Source organism: Chamaea fasciata, unplaced genomic scaffold (genome assembly GCF_029207755.1).
Source record: "Chamaea fasciata isolate MVZ Bird 193981 ecotype frontalis unplaced genomic scaffold, bChaFas1.0.hap1 SCAF_4, whole genome shotgun sequence".
NCBI lineage: Eukaryota > Metazoa > Chordata > Aves > Passeriformes > Sylviidae > Chamaea > Chamaea fasciata.
The window spans coordinates 65,426,728-65,448,438 of record NW_027094089.1 but is presented as its reverse complement, the minus strand read 5'-3'; the positions used below and the strand labels follow the sequence as shown (position 1 = coordinate 65,448,438).

Genomic DNA, 21,711 nt, shown 5'->3' with positions numbered 1-21,711 from the left:
AAACCCATGACAGCCAGCCATGGGCACTCCCAGCCCAGAAAGCCAAGTGTGTCCTGGGCTGCATCCAAAGCCCCGTGGGCAGCAGGGGAGGGAGGGGATTCTGCCCCTCTGCCCCACGATGGTGAGAGCCCACCTGCAGAGTTGCCTCCAACCCTGGGGTCCCAGCACTGGAAGGACATGGAGCTGTTGGAGAGAGTCCAAAGGAGGGACACCAAGGTGATCACACAGATGGAGCACTTCTCATATTAGGAAAGACTGAGAGAATGAGCATTTTTCAGCCTGGAGAAGAGAAAGCTTTGAGGTGACCTAACTGTGGCCTTCCAGACCCTGAAGGGACCCCGCAAAAAAGATGGAGAGGGACTATTAACAATGGCATGTGACAGGACATAAAAGAAAGTAGGTTTGGATTAGATATTAGGAGGTAGTTCTTTACTGTGAGGGTGGTGAAGCCCTGGCACAGGTTGCCCAGAGAAGCTGTGGATCCAGCCCTGGAAGTGTTCAAGGCCAGGTTGGATGGGACTTAAAGGAACCTGGTCTAAAGGAAGGTGTCCCTGCCCACAGCAAGGGGGGCTGGAGCCAGATCATCTTTAGAGTCCCTTCCAATCCAAGCCAATTCATAACTATATATTAATATTTTATACTGAATTGTTTTCACATTATAATTAAAACAGGCAAAATTTACGTTTTTATTTTGCTGGCAGATTTTATTTTTGACCCTAGTCTGAGGGTCCTGTAGCAATGTTAACAGAAGATTCTGAATCAAATAAAAAAAACAGTGTCATCAGCTGCTTCGGGAAGTACAGGTGCAAGCACATGACGACAAACAGGGCATGTTCCCGACTACAAAAAGAGAAAAAAAACTGAGGTCATTTGCACAGTTTGCATTCAATTCTACTAAAAAGCTAAAAGTTATTATTTATAAAGTATTTAGGGTCTCTGCAACCATCTCAAACTCAAATTTGACTGCATAGCTACCTGGAGCTGACAGCTAACACAAACTCAGAAGAAATACTTGTTCTGCTTTTATACCAGCTGCACAGCAAATGCATCAGGCTCTATCCAGGTTCTTCACACCATTTTACAGGTGGGACTTTTTTTTTCTCTTGAGGTAAGAATTAAAAATAAGTTAGGTATAGCTCAAATCTAAGAGGAATTATTTTGTCCTAGTTTTCAGCAATAGCAGTTTACTCTGACAACAGAAAAAAAGGCAGGATGTGTAAAACAAGAAAAATTAATAAGGTAATCAAAATTATCATAAAAAATTTATAAACTCATGAACTAAATCCATCAACCCTCCATGCCAGAGGTGTTCTGATATGACCCTCATGGTACAATCAATTAATCTTTCTCTTATACTTTTGAGGAAATTGTGTTACACTGCAAGCTCACTGAGAACTACCAAGTCCAGGCTTGCAGTGCACACAAAGGAGAGTCCAAGTGCAACTAAAAAAAAAACTGGTTCATTAATTATGGTTGTTTTAGTCTAGCTTCAACATCTAGCATGCATGCCTTTTTAAGACATTTGGAAGGAAATTGATTACAGATCATGAAAATGGAATCTAATATCATATAGAATTACTAAAGGTAATTAAAAAAAAAGTTAATCTACAAGCATATCAGTATTTCTTCTGCCAGCCTTAGCTGTCACCATAAGCGGGCCTGATATTGCGGTAAGACAGAGCAAACCCTTTGCTCTTCTCTGAGAAAATGATTCTATCATCTTTACTTCAAGGTAGGAACATAGTAAAGAAAGCTTTTCCTGTACCAAAACAAGTTATAACTCATCCATGTCTTTTATTCTGAGTAAAGGAAAACATGCTTTCCCTTACAGAACTATTCTCTCTATTTAAGAAACTGCCATTCAGATGAGTACAAATATAAATTTCGTTCCTCACTTGCACTAAAATTTCATTCCATAATGCATAAATTCAACAGCCAGTTATTTCTTGGTATTTCATCCCACATCTCTGGCTTTCAAAGAGTTAAAGTGTTAGAAGTTGTTCTTCCAAGAATATACAAAATACACAATGCTCCCTCCCAAATCCTCCACCAATCCTGTAGTACTTACTCTCTGTAACCAAAGAGTTACACAAGGTTTGTGAAACAAATGACGACAGGGTAGCTTTGTTATGATTTCACCATCCACATAATCACTGCAACAGATGGTACAACACTGTTCTTGACCTAAACCCATGATGAAGAAAAAGCATTAATAACTTGTTTTACGTCTAAGTTAAGCCCAAATTAAAATACATATATTATCAACAGTACCACTAACTAATCATTGGTTACAAAGTACAGTCACAGTAACTCCATTAAAGACTAGTTTTTCAAATGGATCAAAATTATAATCAGATTCAAAAGACCTTAAAACAGCATTATGCAGTAAGTATACTTAAATATTGCATCAATAGTATTAGAGAAAGTTGAACTTGTTCTTACAAACTTTGTGGAAATTACTTTTTCATTATTTTTCCATACCATTGTAGTCACCTGTGACAATAATCTCTGGCAAACAATCTATGGTTTCTTTCGTAGCTGGTGGATGAGTCTGTTCAACATCAAATGTTAGAGACTCCAACTGTGCCAGAGCAGTCTGAAAGGGGTAAGCAGAGATCAAGTTTTCTTACTCACAAATGTAACATTTCATACAAAACAAACAAGCAAGAAAAGGAATCCAATTCTAGCAGTATTACTTTTTAAAATGGAAGATATGTCTGTCAAACTAAGCATTACATTACTTTTATTTTTGTAATGAATGAGATGAAACTGAAGGTCAGAACAGTAATGCCTTGCCTTTAAAGCATTCTTAAGAGTATGACGACAGAGTCACAACCTGATCTACAATGAACATTTGTTAATTTTATACAGTTACAGAAAAGGCAGCAAGTTGGAAATGTAATAAAGCTGGCCAATCTTTAACTGTCCTTTTATTTTGTTTCTGAAAATAAATGCCTCACTAATGTGTTTCCTGGCTTCAACTATTGAATTACTCAGGCACAAACAAAAAAATATTAAGTACCTTGGCTACACTAACAAGGTAAACTTCAAGAAATAAAAATCCAAGATCCATGTAGATATTTCTAATCTTAAACCAGACAAAATGCTCTGAAGTAACTTTTTTTTAACTCAAATTTAAAATACAAAACATATAAAATCTTTAAGACTACAAGTCTACACCTGTATATATTTGCTGTGTACATCACACATTCAACTATGTAAGACTGAAAGGATATCCAGTAGAAAAAAAGAGATTAAAATCCCAGAATTCAGACTATCATGGTTTCTGAGAAATGTACTACCTGTTTGAACAGCAAACAAACTGAAACTGAAGAACCAAGAACACAGAAGCACTGGGTTCTCACCCTGGGTGTATCAGTCACATCCTTTAAGTACAACTACTTACTGTTCTAATAAGCTTGAAAATTATTTACTCTATTGGCCACAGAACTCTCTAAGTAAGAAGTGTACACATTTTTGTAATGTTGGGAATACACTTAACTGAAAAGCTCTATATATCAGAGAAACACTGGATTATGCAGAAACCTCTTCAGTAGTCTTTTCTCTTAAACTTCCCCTGAAGTTACTACAGTTGCAACCTGAAAACGTGCCTGGACTTGAATTGCAATGACAAGGTAGCCCAAGCTACCACACTATCACAGTTCTAAACTAGCAGTTTTATACCTACAGTCAAATCTTTGTGGCAGGGAGAGATCAGCATGAGCCAAGAAACATTTACAGCTCCTTCTGACACATGTATTCTCATCTAGAAATCTGTCAGTTTAAGGGAAAACCCCCAGGGAAAACCAGGGGTTATCACTAGTGCAGTGTGCAGGTCCCCCTACAAAACACGTACATTGCTTCAATTTTACAGCTAATACCCATAAAATTCTGGTACAGCAGACAATACTACCTTAGTAACATTAAGATGATTTCAGTATTTGTATTTGGTTTTTGCTCCAGCTGCAATGGTCTGAGAATAAACTGTCAGTAAAAATACTGTTCTTAATCAGAGTAACTACTACACCTGGAAAAACTAGATAAAATCCCAGGGATACAGAAGATTGCAGTATTACTTATGTGTCAAACTTCTCTATTTATATCCAGCGTGAGTATTCTCAAACAGAAAACATCGTACTGCTTGCTTCCTTCTGAAACGTACACAAAAGAAACATCATAGACACAAAGCACTACAGTGACTCTGAGGCTGAAAGCCGTATTTTCAAATCCAAAGCAAAGTAGTCTATTTTATAACTTTTACAAGATGTATCTTCAAAATAACTGTACTTCCTCTTATTACTTGTGTAACTTACTTCTGCATGTACCAAAAACAAATGCTGGACTTTTTCCTGTTAAAATCAAGAGCGCTACAGACTACAGGGGGTTTAAGCTCCCCACATCTGTGAATTGGCACAGGAAATACTTATAAAGTCACTGATGCAGCAGAGGCAACCAGCCTGTTCTCTACTGCTAATGAAGTAAGCCAGACACTCCCAGCTATGTAGTTTCTTTATAACAGATGGAAGAAAAAAATACTTAAAATCACACTGTAGAGGTTTAAGGCAGATTTGGGAGGAAACTTTTTAAGGGGATCTTTTTGTCTTTCTCTAACTGGTTCAGGAAGAAAAAACATTTTCAGAGAGAAGTGGAAAGAATTTTGTTTATTAAACAGGCAAAGTACTTTTTAGTACAATAAATTGGACAATACTTGATGACAAGAACTTCGTGCTGCTCTGGAGAGATGATAGATTTATAAAAGAAGTTTTTTTTGGAGGTGGTTGCTCTGTCTCAGTCCCTCTTGTGCTGGGAGATGTTGCTGCGCAGGATGGATTTTGGTGGGTTCCAAGTGCAAGCCTCCTACGGCGCTTCTCTGGGTTTTTAGTCTAGAGAGATTTTAACAGTTTTAAGGGAAGGTGAAAAAAAGGAGGAAAAAAAAACAGGAAAGAAGAAAAAACTAGGAGGAGAAGAAAAAAAAACGAAGCTTTTTTTCCTTCTGCTAGCTACTCACTAATCAACTACTGAGAGAAAAAAAGCATGAAGCAAAAAAAAGATTTTTCTGTCTTTCACTGTGTGTTGCTGAATTTGACTCTTAAAGCCAGCCGGTGGAGGAAAGTTTCTGAAAACAAACTGCGTGCCTTTCTTTTTTTCTTGCTCTCAGATTCAACAGACGACTGGGGATACAAACTTCACAACATCACTCTTAAGACATTCTACTATTTATTTTTATATCATCAATGTATGACCAAAACTAACATATATTTTACATAATTTATTTATCTACATAAAATCTTCATTCTCTTTATAAAAATGCAAGCAATACTCATTATGTTTTTGTCACATTTCACACTGAGCCACTGAATTCAGGTTTTAGGCTGCAGGATTTTTTACTTTTTTATTTTGCTTACTCAAACTCTTTCTTTTACTTATACTTTCAACACTGCTTACTCAAGTGTTAAAAGTGTTACTTTTAACACTTGCTTATACTTTTAATACTTATACATACTCTTTTACTTATGCTTTTTTTTGCCTTTTTAATGTTTAACGTACAGACAATGGCAGTAGTATCTAGCAAACAGCAATGTTTACATATGATTCTTACTCAGTAAGCAGATCTTTTGAGGTACACATCGTGTTGTTTAGTTTTTTTGTATTATTTTTCATGTGCAACTTGGTCTTTGAGCAAAGACAACTTCACAAATGGGTTTGTCTATACTTGAGGCAGACTTGATTTACACAGGTTTTTTTAACAAACTTCTGACACGCACTACGGGGATTTTATTTTTGTCTATTGTATGCAGAGATTCAGCTTGGGCGGGGCCTGCTCAGTTGGTGGAGCCTCAGGTGTTGACTAACCAGGTGGCTTTTGTCAAATACTGTTCTAATTTTTGAAAGATTTCTCACTTAAGGCTTTTAACTGGGTTTTTAACAGTGCATTGTGCTTCTTTACTTTGCTTGCAGCTGGTGCATGGTAGGGGATATGGTACACTTACTCAATGCCATGTTCCCTAGCTTAGGTGTTGATAAAGCTGCTCTTGAAATGAGTCCCGTTGTTTGACTCTATCTTTTCAGGGGTACTATGCTTTTACAGGACTTGCTTCTCAAGGCCCACGATGGTGTACCGGGCAGTAGCATGAGGCACAGGGTGTCTCCAGCCACCTTGTGGTGGCTTTTACCATGGTGAGCACATAGCACTTACTTTGATGTGTTTGGGGCAGTGTGATATAATCAATTTGCTAGGCCTCTTTATATTTATATTTGGACTACTGCTCACTATACTATGGGGGCTTCACTTGCTTGGCTTGTTTGATGGCAGCACATGTCTCACAGTTATGGATAATTTGAGAAACACTTTATGGTTAGGTCTACTTTTCAGTCTTGAGTTCACTTATAGGTGGCATTTTTACTTCGACGACTTGAGGCATCATGGGCCCATTGGGCTAGGAACAACTCTTTTTTGTGTTCTCAGTTTAATTTTTGATACTTCTATTTTGGCAGCTTGATTTACTTGCTTGTCATTTTGATGCTTTTTATTAGCTCTGTTCTTGGGGATATGGGCATTTACGTGGCAGACTTTTAAAGGTAGTCTTTTTACTTTGATAGTAATGTCTTTTTATTTTTCAGCTTAAATTATTTTTCTTTTACGCTGCTAATTAGCTCTTTTTTACTTTTTTAGCCACCTCCACAGAGCATTGGCTACTATCTATGAATTAATATAGAGCTAGAGCTTTGGCTACCTTCTTTTTTTCAGCAATATCCAGGGCTAATTGAACGGCTTTGAGTTTTGCAAGTTGGCTTGATTTACTATCTTTTTCAGTGGCTTCAGCGACCTGTCGAGTGGGGCTTTATACAGCTGCTTTTCACTTCTGATCTGTCTTTACAATGTGACAAGAACCATCAGTGAAAAGAGCATAATGCGTCTCTTCTGCTGGCAGTTGGTTGTATGGTGGAGTCTTTTTAGTTTGTGTTACTTGCTTTTGTTCTTCATTTGTGAGACTAAAATTTTCACTTTCAGGCTAATTTGTAATTATTTCCAAAATCTCAGGGCGATTTAATTTACTCATACGGGTGCGCTGTGTAATTAGAGCAATTAACTTGCTCCATGTGGCATTTGTGGCATGGTGGGGACTTTTTTTTTGAACATTCACTTCAGCACCGGTAGTCGAGGTGCCAGGAGGAGTTGTGCTTCTGTGCTAATCACTTTCAAGGCAGCTTGAATTTTTTTACAGGCTGCTAAAATTTCTATTTTAGTTGGAGTGTAGTTGGCTTCAGCTCTTCTGTAGCTTCAACTCTAAAATCTTGGTGGCTGGTTTCGAGTTTTTTCACGTACTTTTTGCCAAAGGCTCTAGGACTGACTATGGCTCTCGGCTGTAGAGTAGAGCACGTTCTTTACATTTAGTTTTGTTTGGACTGGGATAAGGGCCACTGCATGAGCAATCTCTTGCTTGATTTGGGCAAAGGCTTGTTGCTGTTCAGGGCTCTAGTGGAAATTGTTCTTGCGGGTAATTAGGTAGAGAGGGCTCATGATCTGACTGTACTCAGGAATGTGCATTCTCTAAAAACTTATGGCACTTAGGAAAGCTTGCATTTTTTTCTTGCTAGTTGATGGAGACATCGCTGTAATCTTGTTGATGACATTAGTAGGAGTTTGATGCTGTCTATTTTGCTGCTTTATTTTCAAGAACTGGATTTTACGGGTTGGTTTTTTAACTTTACTTTTTTGGATAGTGAAACTGGCTTTCAGGAGGATCTGGATGATTTTTTTTCCTTAAACACTTCTGTTGCTGTGTTTTTTCACACAACAATGTCATCAATGTATTGTAGATGTCTGGGAGCTTCACTCTTTTCTAGTGCAGCTTGGATCAGATCATGGCAGATGGTAGGACTGTGCTTTTACTCCTGGGGCAGTCAGTTTTAGGTGTACTGCATTCCCCTCCATGTGAAGACAAACGGGGGTCTGCATTCTGCTGCCAAAGGAATAGAGAAAAATGCATTGGCAATGTCAATAGTGGCATACCATTTCACTGCTTTGGACTCAAGCTTATACTGGAGCTCTAGCATGTCTGGCACAGCAGCGCTCAGCAGTGGAGTCACTTCATCAAATGCATGATAGTTTACAGGTAATTTCTATTCTTTTTCAGATTTACACACAGGTCAAATGGGGCTGTTGAAGGGTGAGTGGGTTCTACTGACCACTCCTTGGTTCTTTAGCTTTCGAATCATCTTATGGATGGGGATCACAGCATTTTGAATTGTTCTATACTGTCGGCGGTGCACTATCGAAGTGGCAATTGGTACTTGTTGCTCTTCTTCTTTCAGAAGTCTTACTGTAGATGGATTTTCAGACAGTCCAGGCAGGGTGTTCAATTGCTGGATGCCCTCTGTCACTACAGCCGCTATCTTAAATGCTCACCTGAGTGTCTTTGGGTTTTTGAAATACCCACTTCAGAGGCAGTCTATGCCTAAAATGCATGGGGCTTCTGGGCTAGTCACAATAGGGTGTTTCTTCTACTGTTTTCCAGTCAGACTCACATCTGCTTCCACCAAAGCAAAATCTTGAGATTTTCTTGTCACGCTAGTGATACAGACAGATTCTGGCTCTACATGGTTTGACGGAATTAATGTGCATTGCATACCAGTATCGACCAAGGTTTTATATTTTTGTGGTTTAGACGTGCCAGGCTAACGAATTTACATAGTCTAAAAAACGCAGTTTTTTCTAGCCTCTACCTGGCTAGAGGCAGGGCTCCTCTAGGCTTAGTTATTTTTCTTTTTTTGGGCATATCTTTAAGAGGTTCTTTTAAGGGGGTCAGACATGTCATCATCATCATACTTGGCAGTTCGTTTACAGGCAACTGGAGCTGCTTCCCTTCCCGTGGAACTTCCTCTTTGAGGTTTTTTTTCTTTCTTTCACATCACGTACCTGTTGTGCCAGAGCAGCAGTAGATTCTCCATCTTTTCATATTTTCTCCGCAATCACGCCGGAGGAATCACAGCTCAGCTCGTGGAGTGTACCCTCTCTCCCTATCTGGGGAACGGCTGCGTTGGGTACTAGAACCTCTGATTTGTACTGCTGAGATCTAGAGAAGGTTCTTTTTAAACTTTTCTCCGAGTTTCTTATGATTCTTCTCTATCTTATCTTCTAGTTTCTGTACACGAGTTTCTACAGCTGCAATTCTGGCATGTGTTAGGCCATACACAGCATCTGCATATGCCTGGAACTTTTTTGCCACATCAAGCACAGTCTCCTTTGTGTTGTCCTGCTTCATTATTGCTAAAGCAGAAGAGTATTCTTGTGGCCTAAGTTGTATAAGTTTTCACCACATTACAGATGTATATGCTACTAAGTCTGGGTTCCTAGCGTTTATGACATCTGAGAAGATCATCTAAGCCACTGCCATTTCTCTCAAGCATTGAATCCTTTGTTTTATGGTCTTCTACTGGGTTTGCTGCATATAGAGATCATTTGCACACAGGTATCTTTCTCCTACATTTCTTAGGACTCGTACCCAGAGACTGCGAGGATTAGCCTCTCTCATCATCATCACTGGCTGATGACTAGATCAAGTGACAGGGATTCCAAATGCCTCATTTCAGTGCTGTCCAGAATTGTAGCCTCACTTGCAGCATCCCAAAGATGGACTAAGCAACTAATTATAGATTCATCAGGTTGTTGCCTGTAATCCTTTCTTAGGCCCCAAAGGTCCTTCAGGGAAATTGAATCAATATTGGCTTCTGATCCTGTGCCTGATGCTTTGGCTTCTGATTTTGGTGAAGGTCCTTCTCCTGGGTCATCGTCGTCCACTGGTCGATCAGTTTCCTCTGTGTGCTTCTTTGCTGGAGCAACTGCCAGGGGCTTAGGCTTACTGTCTGATTTAGCTGCCAACTCAGGCTGAGGTTCTGAATTAGCTGCTGGCTTCATGACTGGGGTGTTGGCTGCAGCCTGAGTGACTGTGGTAGCTGTTGATTAGTATCCCTACCCCCCTGCCTCTGTCTGCTGCCCTACAGTATCTAACAGTGTGCGATAAGCATATGCCAGGGCCCAGCTTACTGCAATGATCTTTTCCCCTTTAGAGGCATCATGGTACTTCTCTTTCAGGTATTTCCCCACCTTGGTTGGATTCTGAATTTGTTCACATGGGAAGCCCCAGACTATAGGATCAGAAAATTCCTTCAGAAGTTGGCCCATATCCTTCCATTCTCCACACCACTCAAGATTTTCTACGCCTGGGTCTACCCTTGGGTCAGCCCCTCTAGAAACCTCAGCCCTCACTCTAGAAAAGCTACAGACTGTACAGAGGAAGCTTATCAGATTAAATACCAGAAAGATGGTCTCTTTGACACTTAGAGGAAACTGAACATTCTCCAACAGTGATGTAACAGATTTAGAGGAGAAGAATGAAATTAAAGACTGCAATGCTTAATCCCCTGCTCCTCCTCCTCCAATAAACAGGGTGAATAACCACAACCATGAACTATACATACCAGAAATAGATACCAGCACCTTTATAAACTTCCTACAAATGATCTTCACCAAGCCAAGGTCAATAGCTACTCTAATCCGTGTCCCTCTGCTGTAAAAACTACATATTAGGGACAATACCGGAACTATTTATGGTTATGAAAATAAACCTAGGAATCACAAAGGTATTAAGACCTCAAAGAAGCCTAGGGACCCAAAACACATCAAGGCCCCCACCCCAAGAGACATAAATTCAAACAACATAGCTACTGGCTGCTTTATACCAATACAGAGTACTTGGAGCCAAAAATACAATCAGTATAGGGGTTTTTCCACTCTCTCGTGCCCCTCTTTTGGGCGCCAGAAAAGTTGTAGAGGTTTAAGGCAGATTTGGGAGGAAACCTCCTAAGGGGTCCTCCCTCCCCTCCTCCATCCGATTCAGGAAGAAAAAACCTCCTCAGAGAGAAGTGGAAAGAACCTTGTTTATTAAACAGGCAAAGCACTCCCCAGCACAATAAATTGGACAATACCCAATGACAAGAACTTCGTGCCGCTCTGGAGAGATGACAGATTTACAAAAGAAGTCCCTCCTGCAGGTGGTTGCTCTGTCTCGGTCCCCCTGGTGCTGGAAAACGTTGCTGCGCAGGATGGATCTTGGTGGGTTCCAGATGCAAGACCCCCACGGTGCTCCCCTGGGTCCTCAGTCCAGAGAGATTTTAAGAGTTCCAAGGAAGGGTGAAAAAAAGGAGGAAAAAAAACCAGGAAAGAAAAAAGGAAAAAAAAAAAACAGGAGGAGAAGAAAAAAAAACCCACAGCTTCTCCTCCTCTGCTAGCTACTCACTAACTAACTAACTACTGAGAGCAAAAAAGCATGAAGCAAAAAAAAATCTCTCCGTCCCTTGCCGTGTGTTGCTGAATCCGACCCTCAAGGCCAGCCGGCAGAGGAAAATTTCTGATAATAAACCACATGCCTCTGCCTTTCCCCTGCTCCCAGACTCAACAGGCAACTGGGGATACAAACCTGACAACGTCACACCAGGACACACACATAAATTCTATTAATTTTTAGGAACCCAGAGCCTTACAGAACACAGCTTTTCAAAACAAGTATCTAATATTTTAATTACTTCTCCCCTTCAAATGTCACAACTATTGTGGATAGATCTCTCCCACTCCCTCCCCTCCAACTAAGAAACACTTGAATTCTGGATGCTTTATTGGGTCACATCCCTTTCAAGTATTTCAAAGCAACAGTAAATTATTTTGCCCATATTTTCTGAAAAATTTTAGTAACTACTTCATACTGTAAAAATAAATGTTCTATACTCTGCTTGAGATTTGAAGGGAATATTTTGAATTCTTACTCAAAACCTGTGTTGTCCACGTTGTCACAGTCCTTACAACTATTTTTTTTATTAGTCAGTTACCACTTTCTGCTGACTAATTTCAAATATCCCAGACTTCTATGCTCACCATAGTTTCACACCCTTATGTGCTACTTTTAAGCACAAATGCTACCTAAGAGAAACAGCTTTTCCACATGCACAGTGCCCTGTACCACCGGTACCCCTGTAGTCACCTGCCTGCTTGCTCGTGGTGTTCAGTGACACTCTGTTCCTGGTGACACAAATGTAATTACAGCACCTCCTCAGCCAGCCACGCACATAATCACATAAGATTAGTTTTACAGGTCACTCTGACAGGACTGCACACATTTCTTCTGACAGAATACTTAGGCATAGGTTGTTACACAAAAATGAGAAAGAAAAACTAAAGAGCCATAATAAACTCAGTCTCCTCTTGAAGTGTTAATGTGCAGATAAAAAAAAAAAGATAGGATTTGTTTCCCCTCACTACATAGATTCTCTTGCTTTGATGCAAAGGAGGAGGTCAACTGTTTTTGCAGTTCTGGTTTTTTTTGACATAGTGAGAACCAGCAGCTATAAAAGAGACAAGAATTTTCTCTATATAGCCTCCAAATACTGCTTTTACAATAAGGATATCAACAGACCACGTTAATGAAGTGTCTCTAAATGAGTAATGCTAACAAGATCCTACACAGCTGGAGAATGCCTGGCGGTACCTGATCATGAATGATGACATCCCATGCATCTTGGAGGACATACAAAACCTGGAAGTTGCATGACTGCCAACTTAACGGAACAGCCCTTCTACTGCCTTGGAAAAGACCAGGAAAACTTATTCAGAAAATCATTGACTTTGCACATATCCATGGAAAAAACCCCATCATCCATGATTGTTCCAGTGTCTGCCAGCTTCAGAGAGCATTTCAAAGTGCCCTTGGCATTTTGTCTCCAAGCACACTATGACACACAGCCTGCCCTGTTCACCCCTTTAAAGTAGGTGCTAGCAATCAAACTGCCCCTTGCTGCTCTATACTTATGTCACTCACAAAACATTCAGTTCAGCTCTTACAACACCGTATTATATGTCTACACATCATGTAACTTTTATTTTGACAAATAACCCTGCAGGGGAGATTTCTGGCGGTGCAAGAATTGTTGCACTGCATCAAACTGGATTTCAGCTAGCTTTATGTTCACTCTGACATTGACCAACCTGAAGTAATAAACAAAAGACAAAGATTATAATCATGCTGGTTCTTGATAATATATGCTTTGGTCCACCCAAAATTAGACAGGTGAAATGGGATAGAACAAGGTAGAGATAAAGGCACCTTCTCTTTCAGGTGGTTTCTTTTCCTGATTGGGTTTTTTGTCTGTTATTGGGTGGATTTTTTAAAACTTTTTTTTTTTCAAATTTAAAATACACAGAGTCAAGACAGTCAAACACAGAAAAGTCTCTACTGATAAAAAAACTGAGGAATCCAAATGTACTCTTGCAAAAAAAAAAAAAAAAGCTGGGACAATTCACAGGCACAGATTTAAGCATAAGCTTTCCTTTGTTATGTAGAGAATTTAGCAAAATTCTTTAGAATTAAATGGCATATGTATATACTGGTAGGAACCAGTAACTTTCTTTGCCTTAAGAAAAAACAAATGCATATACTAAAAGGAATAGGTACTGATCAATGACTTCCTGTAAAACACCCTTTAAAAAAACTTCCAATATGTATTTTCATGTTTGCAGACCTGAAAGTTCAAGCTAACACAGGAAAGTATTTTTTCTCTTATTCTTCCGATTTTTAGATTAAGTTGAAAAAGACTCAACTTTAAACACTTGTGTCACAACATCACTGATTTAAGACCATCAAAAAAATTTTAATACCTCCACAGCTTCCAAGCGTCCCTCTAGTGCCATAAATGTGCGAAATTGAGGTTCCATGTAAGGAATGGTTTGAGCAAGTCCTAGGCCGTCACCAAACTCATCAAGTAGACTGAAAAACATAGGTTAGGAAATATGGTCTTATTTTCAAAACAAATAATTACAACACAAAGTCTGGATATATCAAATTATTGCACACCACCTGTTAATAACACTCAGATACCCAGCCAGCTGATCTCAAACTCCCCTGCTTCAAGTGGACATGTAAATAAGATTAAAGGCTCATGGGTCAAGAAAAAAGGCCATGAGTCATCAATCACCGCCACAGAAGAAAGAGACTCAATGCAGGAAAAATCTTAATTTAACTGAAAGGTTGAACCAGGTGATCTTCTGAGGTTCCTTTCAAGTTAGGCTGCTCTATGATTCTATTAATTTATTGTCAATAAAAATGGATTCGAATGGTGAGAAACAAAGACTAAAACACCTTTCCCTTAGCCCTCCCTTTATTTCCAAGCTCAATTTCACTCCTTCATCCTTGAGTCCTCTAAGTTCCCCTATTCCAAGCAGGGCAGAGGGAAAGGAACAGGCGTTGTGATCTGTCCATGGGTAGTTCCTCTCTGCAATTACTTCCTCCTCACGTGGTTTCCCTGCTTCTGTGTGGGTTTTTTTGCCCCACAAGCTGCAGTCCTTCACCACTACTCCAGCACGGCTTCTCCCTAGACACAGTTCCTTCAGCAAATCCCTACCTGTTCAACTGTGGTCTTCTCCAGCACCTAGAGCACTTCCTTCCCCTTCTTTTCTGACTTTGGTGTCTTGCTTCTCTCGCATCATTCTCATCTCTCTCTCACACATTGCTTCCTGTTTAGTATTTTTTATCCTTTTTTAGTACTTTCCCAGAGGCCCCACCCTGTGGTGGGTCCACTGGAGCCAGCTGGAACCAGCTGTGTCCCCCTCAGCCTCTCAGAGGCAGTTCTGCAGCTGCCTACCCCTGGTCCCAGCACAGCGGTACCGCACTTGCACAGTATACACTTGAGAACACCCTGATGGGAGCTTTTACTGTGAAAGGGCGTAAGTTCAGCTAATATGTTTCATATATATGCCATTAAGGTTGTTTTACAACTAACAATCAGATTTTGATTACATCATGTGTGACAGTTCATGGCTTGGCAACTCCACTGAGTTCTGTTTTTTAGAAATTCAGAAATCAAATCTTAAAACAGACACAAGTGAAATGAGGTACAGGTCTGCGTAAGTTCAGCAAACAAAACTTAACAGACCATCAAGATCTTTGTTCCTGTTTTTAGTAACTAGGAAGCTTCCCAAGGCTAACCTCCAACACTTAAAACATAGCTTCTGCCCCTATCACAGAATTCCATTGCTAGCTGACAGTGAAAGAACACATGCCTTACTTCTAGTTTGGACTGTAATTCATTACTCCCTTCTATGCTTTTCCACAATATAATTTCACAAGGAGAAAACAACAGTGTTGGTATGTCTGCGCTCAAATTTGTATTTTAATGATCAGAAGAGAGCAAGTATTATGTCTATTACTGGAAAGCCTTTTGTCTATCACATTCTAAAACAAACACATTATGCTATTATACATTATACTATTTTGAATGTGGTTCCAGTCACTTTATTCCTGGTATTTGCAGCATTTTTATAATAAATTGATTGCAATATCTTTCAGTAATCTAATGACAGAAAATTGAGTGAAGCATTCAAAATTATGATAATATTAGGTAAGTGCATGGCATTTCAAAGAGAAATAAAATAGATTTATAGTGACTAACTTACACCAGTTTCAAAGGAGGAAAAGACCAATTATAAAATAGGACTGACTTGAATGCTGATTAAACTTATATTGCCTTATTTTTGTTACACTTCCACATGAAAATTAAATTAAAAAATGCACCCATGCCTGGCATATTTAGGGCACCAAAATTTTCTCAGATTTTAGAAAATCTGTTCCCTTTTCTCTCATTAGAAGATACATAGCACTTGAAATACCTTCAACTTTAAAACTGAGATTATCAGTCCTTGAAACAACTGCATACTGATAAGTACTTTTGATATCTTACAAAGAAAACAAAACAGTAACTACAAAACCTCTGAAATTAAAGCAGACAACTATAAATGCGTACCTCCACTCCACAACCAGGTCTTCACTCACACTGGAGTCATCCTCAAGGTTGTTATTTCCATCCAACAAGAAGAATCCAAGATGCACAAAATCACTAATTGGATCATTTTCCTCGTCACTACTACTTTCCACTTCTTCTCGGTACTGTAACCAAGGAATTTCACCTTCCTCCAATAATGTCTGTTCTCTTTATACAAATAAATGAAAAGCTAAAACTAAAAAGCTAAGAGAATTTACAAACACACATAAGCAACAGAAGTCAAATATAACACAAAGACTAAACAGGCATATTTCCTAGACTGCAGAGTCACAGATTAGAAATTTAGCATTTCCCATAAAAATTCAAGAAATTCCCAGTGGTATTAGCTCCAGACTCAGAATCTAGTTACACCCATGATTCTGTAGCAAAGTTTTGTCTAAGGCTCAAGGCTAGCAGTAGAGTGAGCGGTTTGGTTTGAATTTTCCCTAGCGCAGCCAGCATCCCTGCCATGGTTAATAAATTTGGTACTAACATTTTCTTATTTATCTACAACTTCCTAAAGGCATTAAGGAGAACGATTGTCTTGACACCCCAGAGTAGCCCCCAATGCAAAGCTAGGTCTGAATGCAATACAAAGAGCTTGCAAGAGAAAGACTCCTCCACTTCTTGGATATTCTAGAGGAGCACAAGTCACCTGGATGCACAGAGTCATCAGGCTATGAGGCCCATTTTCCTTATAAAAGGGAAAATAAACAGCAATTATGTTAAAAATGCTTACATTTTCACGCTGTTTATATAAGAGAAAGTTTAAAAGCACACAGCTCCATTACTGTTGTTCTGAAAGCAATGAGTTGCCATAAAGTTTTCATAAAGTCACACTAGTTCGCCAAGACCCAAGAATGTAGAGAATACTAAAAACGCATTAGCAACAAACTGGACTGCTTGGTGACAGGTACTGTGCACCTAAGAGTGGAAGAAGCTGAAAGAACACTTAGGTGTGGCCTTTGCTTTATGAAGATCCAAACTAGAGTCAGTATTAGATGCTTAGAGAAAAGCCAAGCACATTCTTCTTAGCTATATATAGCTACAGATTTTGCCTTATAGCAAAGGCAGCTGAAGTTTATATAGTACTGAATGACTGGAAAAATAAAGTAAGTTTAAAGTTACAAGAACAAGCAAGTAATTCGAGTTTAGTTTCATCACTAATAGGGCTGCAGAAAATTAGGAGCAGCAGAGGAACAGGAGAAGCAACAAAGCGGAGATAAAGAAGTTCTTTCAAGGAGTCCTAGGCAGCATCGAAAGATGTTTATGTAACATGTATATCTTAACGATTAACTTGGCCTAACTGGCTTTTAAAAGTCAATACATTAAGTCTATTAACCATATTGACACTATATGTCAGTGCACTCTCATCGCTTCTGTGTTTTTCATTACACAGAACTGCTTGCATGAAACGCTATATTTTCCCTGATTTGAAATACATACAACTACTCAGATTATTGTGATGTAGGCAAATGATTGCTGCTAGCATGGTAACTGCTTTTAGATGTTATTCTGTGTAGAGCTATGTGAATACTCTACTACTGGCGATGCCAGAAGCTACAGGAATTTAGCTAATAAAATAAAGGCACACCCTTCTCGGAAACAGAAGTCTATGCTCTCCTCTTTCAAACCGCTGCTGTTCTTGTGCACACCAGGGTCACGCTCCTCCCTGCATGAGACAGTCTCCCAGCTTTCATCACTTGAGGCCTGCTCTTTTTCCACAGCAGTAAAGTAGGAAGGCACAGATGTAGACCATTCTCCATCACTGCACTCTGAGCTGCAATTTAAACAAGGTAATAGAGTATGAATTCAAACACTGCTTTAGGGGAACGAAAACAATTTCCTACTTTTCTATCAACATTGCTCTCAATATAGGCAATTTATTTTTTAAGAGAAATTAATCTTCTGCTATCTACAGATGCATTACAAATCAAGTGTACAGAGTTGATTAAAAAAACCCCAACAGTCTGTTAAGAAAGAATTCAAAAATTCTACCCATCCTACTTTGCAAAGAAGTTTTGTTCTTCCTTTGCTATATATGTAGAGTACAGAAAACAACTCAAGAACAGAAACCAGACTCAATATACACATCTTTCTCCCACATTACAAAAACAGCAGCAGTGGCACTGCTTGAAAAACAAATAATCAGCTTTACCTCTTCACCAAACAAATTTAAAGTAAAAGCTCTCGGGACATATAAGCCACACAGAATGACCTTTTTAAACACAGAAAGCTATAATGGATGACTTACTGCAAACTATTTGATTCCCTAGCCCAAACAAGATGAATGACAGGAGGTTTTGAAAAGACAATTTTCTCAGTCACCACATAGAAAAGGGGAGTAAATAAGCTTTGGGCTGCTTAAACAAAATAGTAGTGCTAGTACAATCTTAGGAAGGATGAACTACTGCTACCATTGGTAATGGCACTTAGAGGATTCACTCACTACAGTGACAGTTACTGAAATTGAAAATATAGTAAACTAGCTATGTCACTTCAAAAAGTTAGAGAAAACACACATGCAAACAGCCAACATGCTTACTAGACCTCATTTTATAAAGCAATCCACAGCACAGTTTCTAATCTGCTAAACCCAGTATATTTATGTATAATGTTACCTCCCCATCTACAAACTCACCAATTTCCTCCCTTTATCGAATATTACAAACACATGCCAACAGAACTTTCAATTTAATAAATTTTAAGTGCTTCTGAAAAACTGCACAGTATACACTGCAAGTTTTACAAAAATAAGTATGTTCAAGATGCAGATTATATAGAAACATTTTAATTTGAGGCAGGAATAAATTTTTCTATCACAATTTTGATGGCTAAAAAAGGTGATGGAAATGAGAATATGCACTAATTCGGGGCTATTTTAATGAATTACTTTAAAATAGAAATCATTTATTATGAAATTCTGATATGTATCTCATAATTCACAATCATGATAATGCATCTCATATTACACCATCTAAAGCTGAATATTGATTTTTTTTAACCTTTTGTTCTGTTTGGTTCTTTGGTTTTGGGTTAGGAGTTTGGTTTGAAATGTTATTTGATCAAGTTTTTAAATATGCATTTTTCAATTTCATCTTACATACTCTAAGACTAGCTGAAATAAACAGATCTCTTGTTTCAGTTGTATCAGCTTTACAATCTGAGAATTACTTCCATTCTCCTTTGGTTTTAGCAAAATTTGTTCTCTTTAAGGTTTATATACAAACACTAATTCAAACCAGTAAAAGGATATACCTAATGTCACTAAAACTAAACAACTGAAGAACATTAAGTATTTCAGAACTCAGGACTTAACTGTGTTCAATTCTGCACAGGTGCAGAACATTACTTAATGGTTGGAGAGCTACAGACTTGTCACTTGCCAAAAGTATAGCACATGAACTTCGCATCGGCATGTGGACTTGCTGATGATAGTCCCTCCCCTGGCTGAATCCCCTCTTAACCTGTACCTGCCATACAGTCCAAAATCAAATGGACGGAACTAACGGATATGATCCTCCTCCCTCCACCTCTGGACCTGGACCTTCCACCACTCTTCCAACTTAGAACATACATGGTTCTAACAAACATGAAAGACTTTCTCATTCACACACAGCATCCACACGTTAACACCACGTAGTGGTTTGAAAGCAAAACAAATGAGAGGCTCCAAGTCAGAGATACAATTTAATAGGAAAAAAAAGGAAAGAAAGTAAAATAAAATAGATGCAATAATACAAAAGACTACTGACAGAGTCAGAATACAACTTGAGTGGAGTGATGGAAGCAGTCCAGATGAGGTGGTCTTCCTGAAGCAGTGATCTTGTAGAAAAGTTTGGTAGCTCGGGTCCTCTGGGAATCTAGTGGGTAAGCGCCCCTCTGGTGTTCAGAGTCTCAGCTTATATCCAGGCTGGAATGCTTGGTTCCTCCCTCTGGGCAGAGCATCTCACAATGGGATGGTGAGTCATGTGATAAGGCCTGGTGGGCCCTTTAACAGGAGATAGTCCAGGAGGGGGTTATCTGTGAGCTGTGTGGCAAAGGTGCTGATGGGCCCATTAATAGAAGATAAGCCAGAGTGGAGGAGGCAGGGAGCACTGCCTCACCTGGTTTCAACAGTTCATGAAGATGGTGACAGAATATACTTCAACCCAGGACATTATCCACCCCTTATTCTATTACCATCTACATCATCCCAAATCAATACCTTCCTTAAACAACACACACATATATATATATACAATGAAAACTTACACAGAGTTCTCACTTAAAATAAGGTCTCTTTGTGGTACACAGTGGGTTTCTCCATCCTTTTGCATTACTCACGAAGTGTAACTAGGTCTTTGAGCAAAGACAACCCCACGGATGGGTTTGCCCTTGCCCGAGGTGGGATTAATCTAAACAGTCTTTCTTAATATATTTCTCATGTGTACTACAGGGACCTTATTTCCATCCACTGTGTGCAAAGATTCAGACTGGGCAGGACCAGCTTGATTGATGGACCTCTGGGTATTGACTATCCAGGTGGCTTTCGCTAAGTTCAGTTCCCAGTTTTTGAAGGTCCCTCCGCCAAGTGCCTTAAGGGTAGTTTTAAGCAGTCCATTGCAGCGTTCCACCTTCCCGGCAGCTGGTGCATGATATGGGATATGGTATATCCATTCGATTCCGTGTTTTCTGGCTCAAGTGCTTATGAGGCCATTCTTGAAATGAGTCTCGTTGTCAGACTCAATTCTCTCAGGGGTGCCATGTCTCCACAGGACTTGCTTTTCCAGGCTCAAGATGGTGTTCCGGGCAGTAGCATGAGGCACAGGGTAGGTCTCTAGCCATCCACGGGTTGCTTCCACTATGGTGAGCACGTAGCGCTTGCCTTGGTGGGTTTGGGGAAGGGTGATGTAGCCAATTTGACAGGCTTCTTTATACTTATACTTTGACCATCGTCCACTATACTACAGAGGCTTCACTCGCTTGGCCTGTTTGATTGTAGCACAGGTCTCACAGTTATGGATAGCCTGGGAGATGCTGTCTATAGTAATGTCTACTTCTCGGTCATGAGCCCATCGACAAGTTGCATCTCTCCCTTGATGACCAGAGGCATCATGAGCTCAACGAGCTAGGAATAGTTCTTTTTTGTGCTGCCAGTCTAGATCAACCTGTGATACTTTCACCTTGGCAGCTCGATCCACCTGCTCGTTGTTGTGATGTTCTTCATTAGCCTGACTTTTGGGTACGTGCGCATCTACACATCAAACCTTCACGGTCAGCCTTTCTACTCGGGTGGCGATGTCCTGCCAAATCTGAGCAGCCTAGATGGGTTTCCCTCTGCGCTGCCAGTTGGCCTTTTTCCAGCGGTCCAGCCATCCCCACAGAGCATTAGCCACCATCCATGAGTCAGTGTAGAGATAGAGCCTTGGCCACTTCTCTCGTTCAGCAATATTCAAAGCCAGCTGGACAGCTTTAAGCTCTGCGACCTGACTTGATTTACTTTCTCTCTTGGTAGCTTGTGCAACTCGTCGTGTGGGGCTTCATACAGCAGCTTTCCATTTCCGGTTAGCATCTACAATTCGGCAGGAACCGTCGGTGAAAAGGGCATATCGTCTCTCACTCTCTGGTAGCTTGTGGTATGGTGGGACTTCCTCGGCCCGTGTCACTTGCTCTTCCTCTTCTTCAGAGGATAATCCAAAGGTCTCAACTTCAGGCCAGTTTGTTTTAATTTCCAGAATCCCAGGGCGATTCAGGTTTCCAATACGGGCGTGCTGCGTGATCAGGGTGATCTATTTGCTCTACACGGTTTCGGTGGCGTGATGTGTGGTAGGAACCTTTCTCTTGAACATCTACCCCAGCACT

The 21,711-nt window shown here is 39.8% G+C and overlaps 1 protein-coding gene across 3 annotated transcripts in view; it reads right to left on the bottom strand.

Annotated features, from left to right (window-relative positions):
• Positions 1–662: 662 nt before the first annotated feature.
• The window catches only part of PJA2 (praja ring finger ubiquitin ligase 2), a 43,438-nt gene continuing 22,389 nt past the window's right edge, over positions 663–21,711 (bottom strand). For 2 of the 3 annotated variants that reach the window (XM_066181838.1, XM_066181837.1), the window contains exons 4-9: positions 17,462–17,647; positions 15,850–16,035; positions 13,709–13,817; positions 2,482–2,596; positions 2,069–2,184; positions 663–840 (exon numbers count right to left, since the gene is read on the bottom strand). In XM_066181838.1, the coding sequence (XP_066037935.1) occupies positions 760–840; positions 2,069–2,184; positions 2,482–2,596; positions 13,709–13,817; positions 15,850–16,035; positions 17,462–17,647 (793 nt within the window). In that variant the 3' untranslated portion in view covers positions 663–759. The remainder of the gene's footprint in view (positions 841–2,068; positions 2,185–2,481; positions 2,597–13,708; positions 13,818–15,849; positions 16,036–17,461; positions 17,648–21,711) is intronic. The other variant, XM_066181839.1, reaches the window with a different exon arrangement.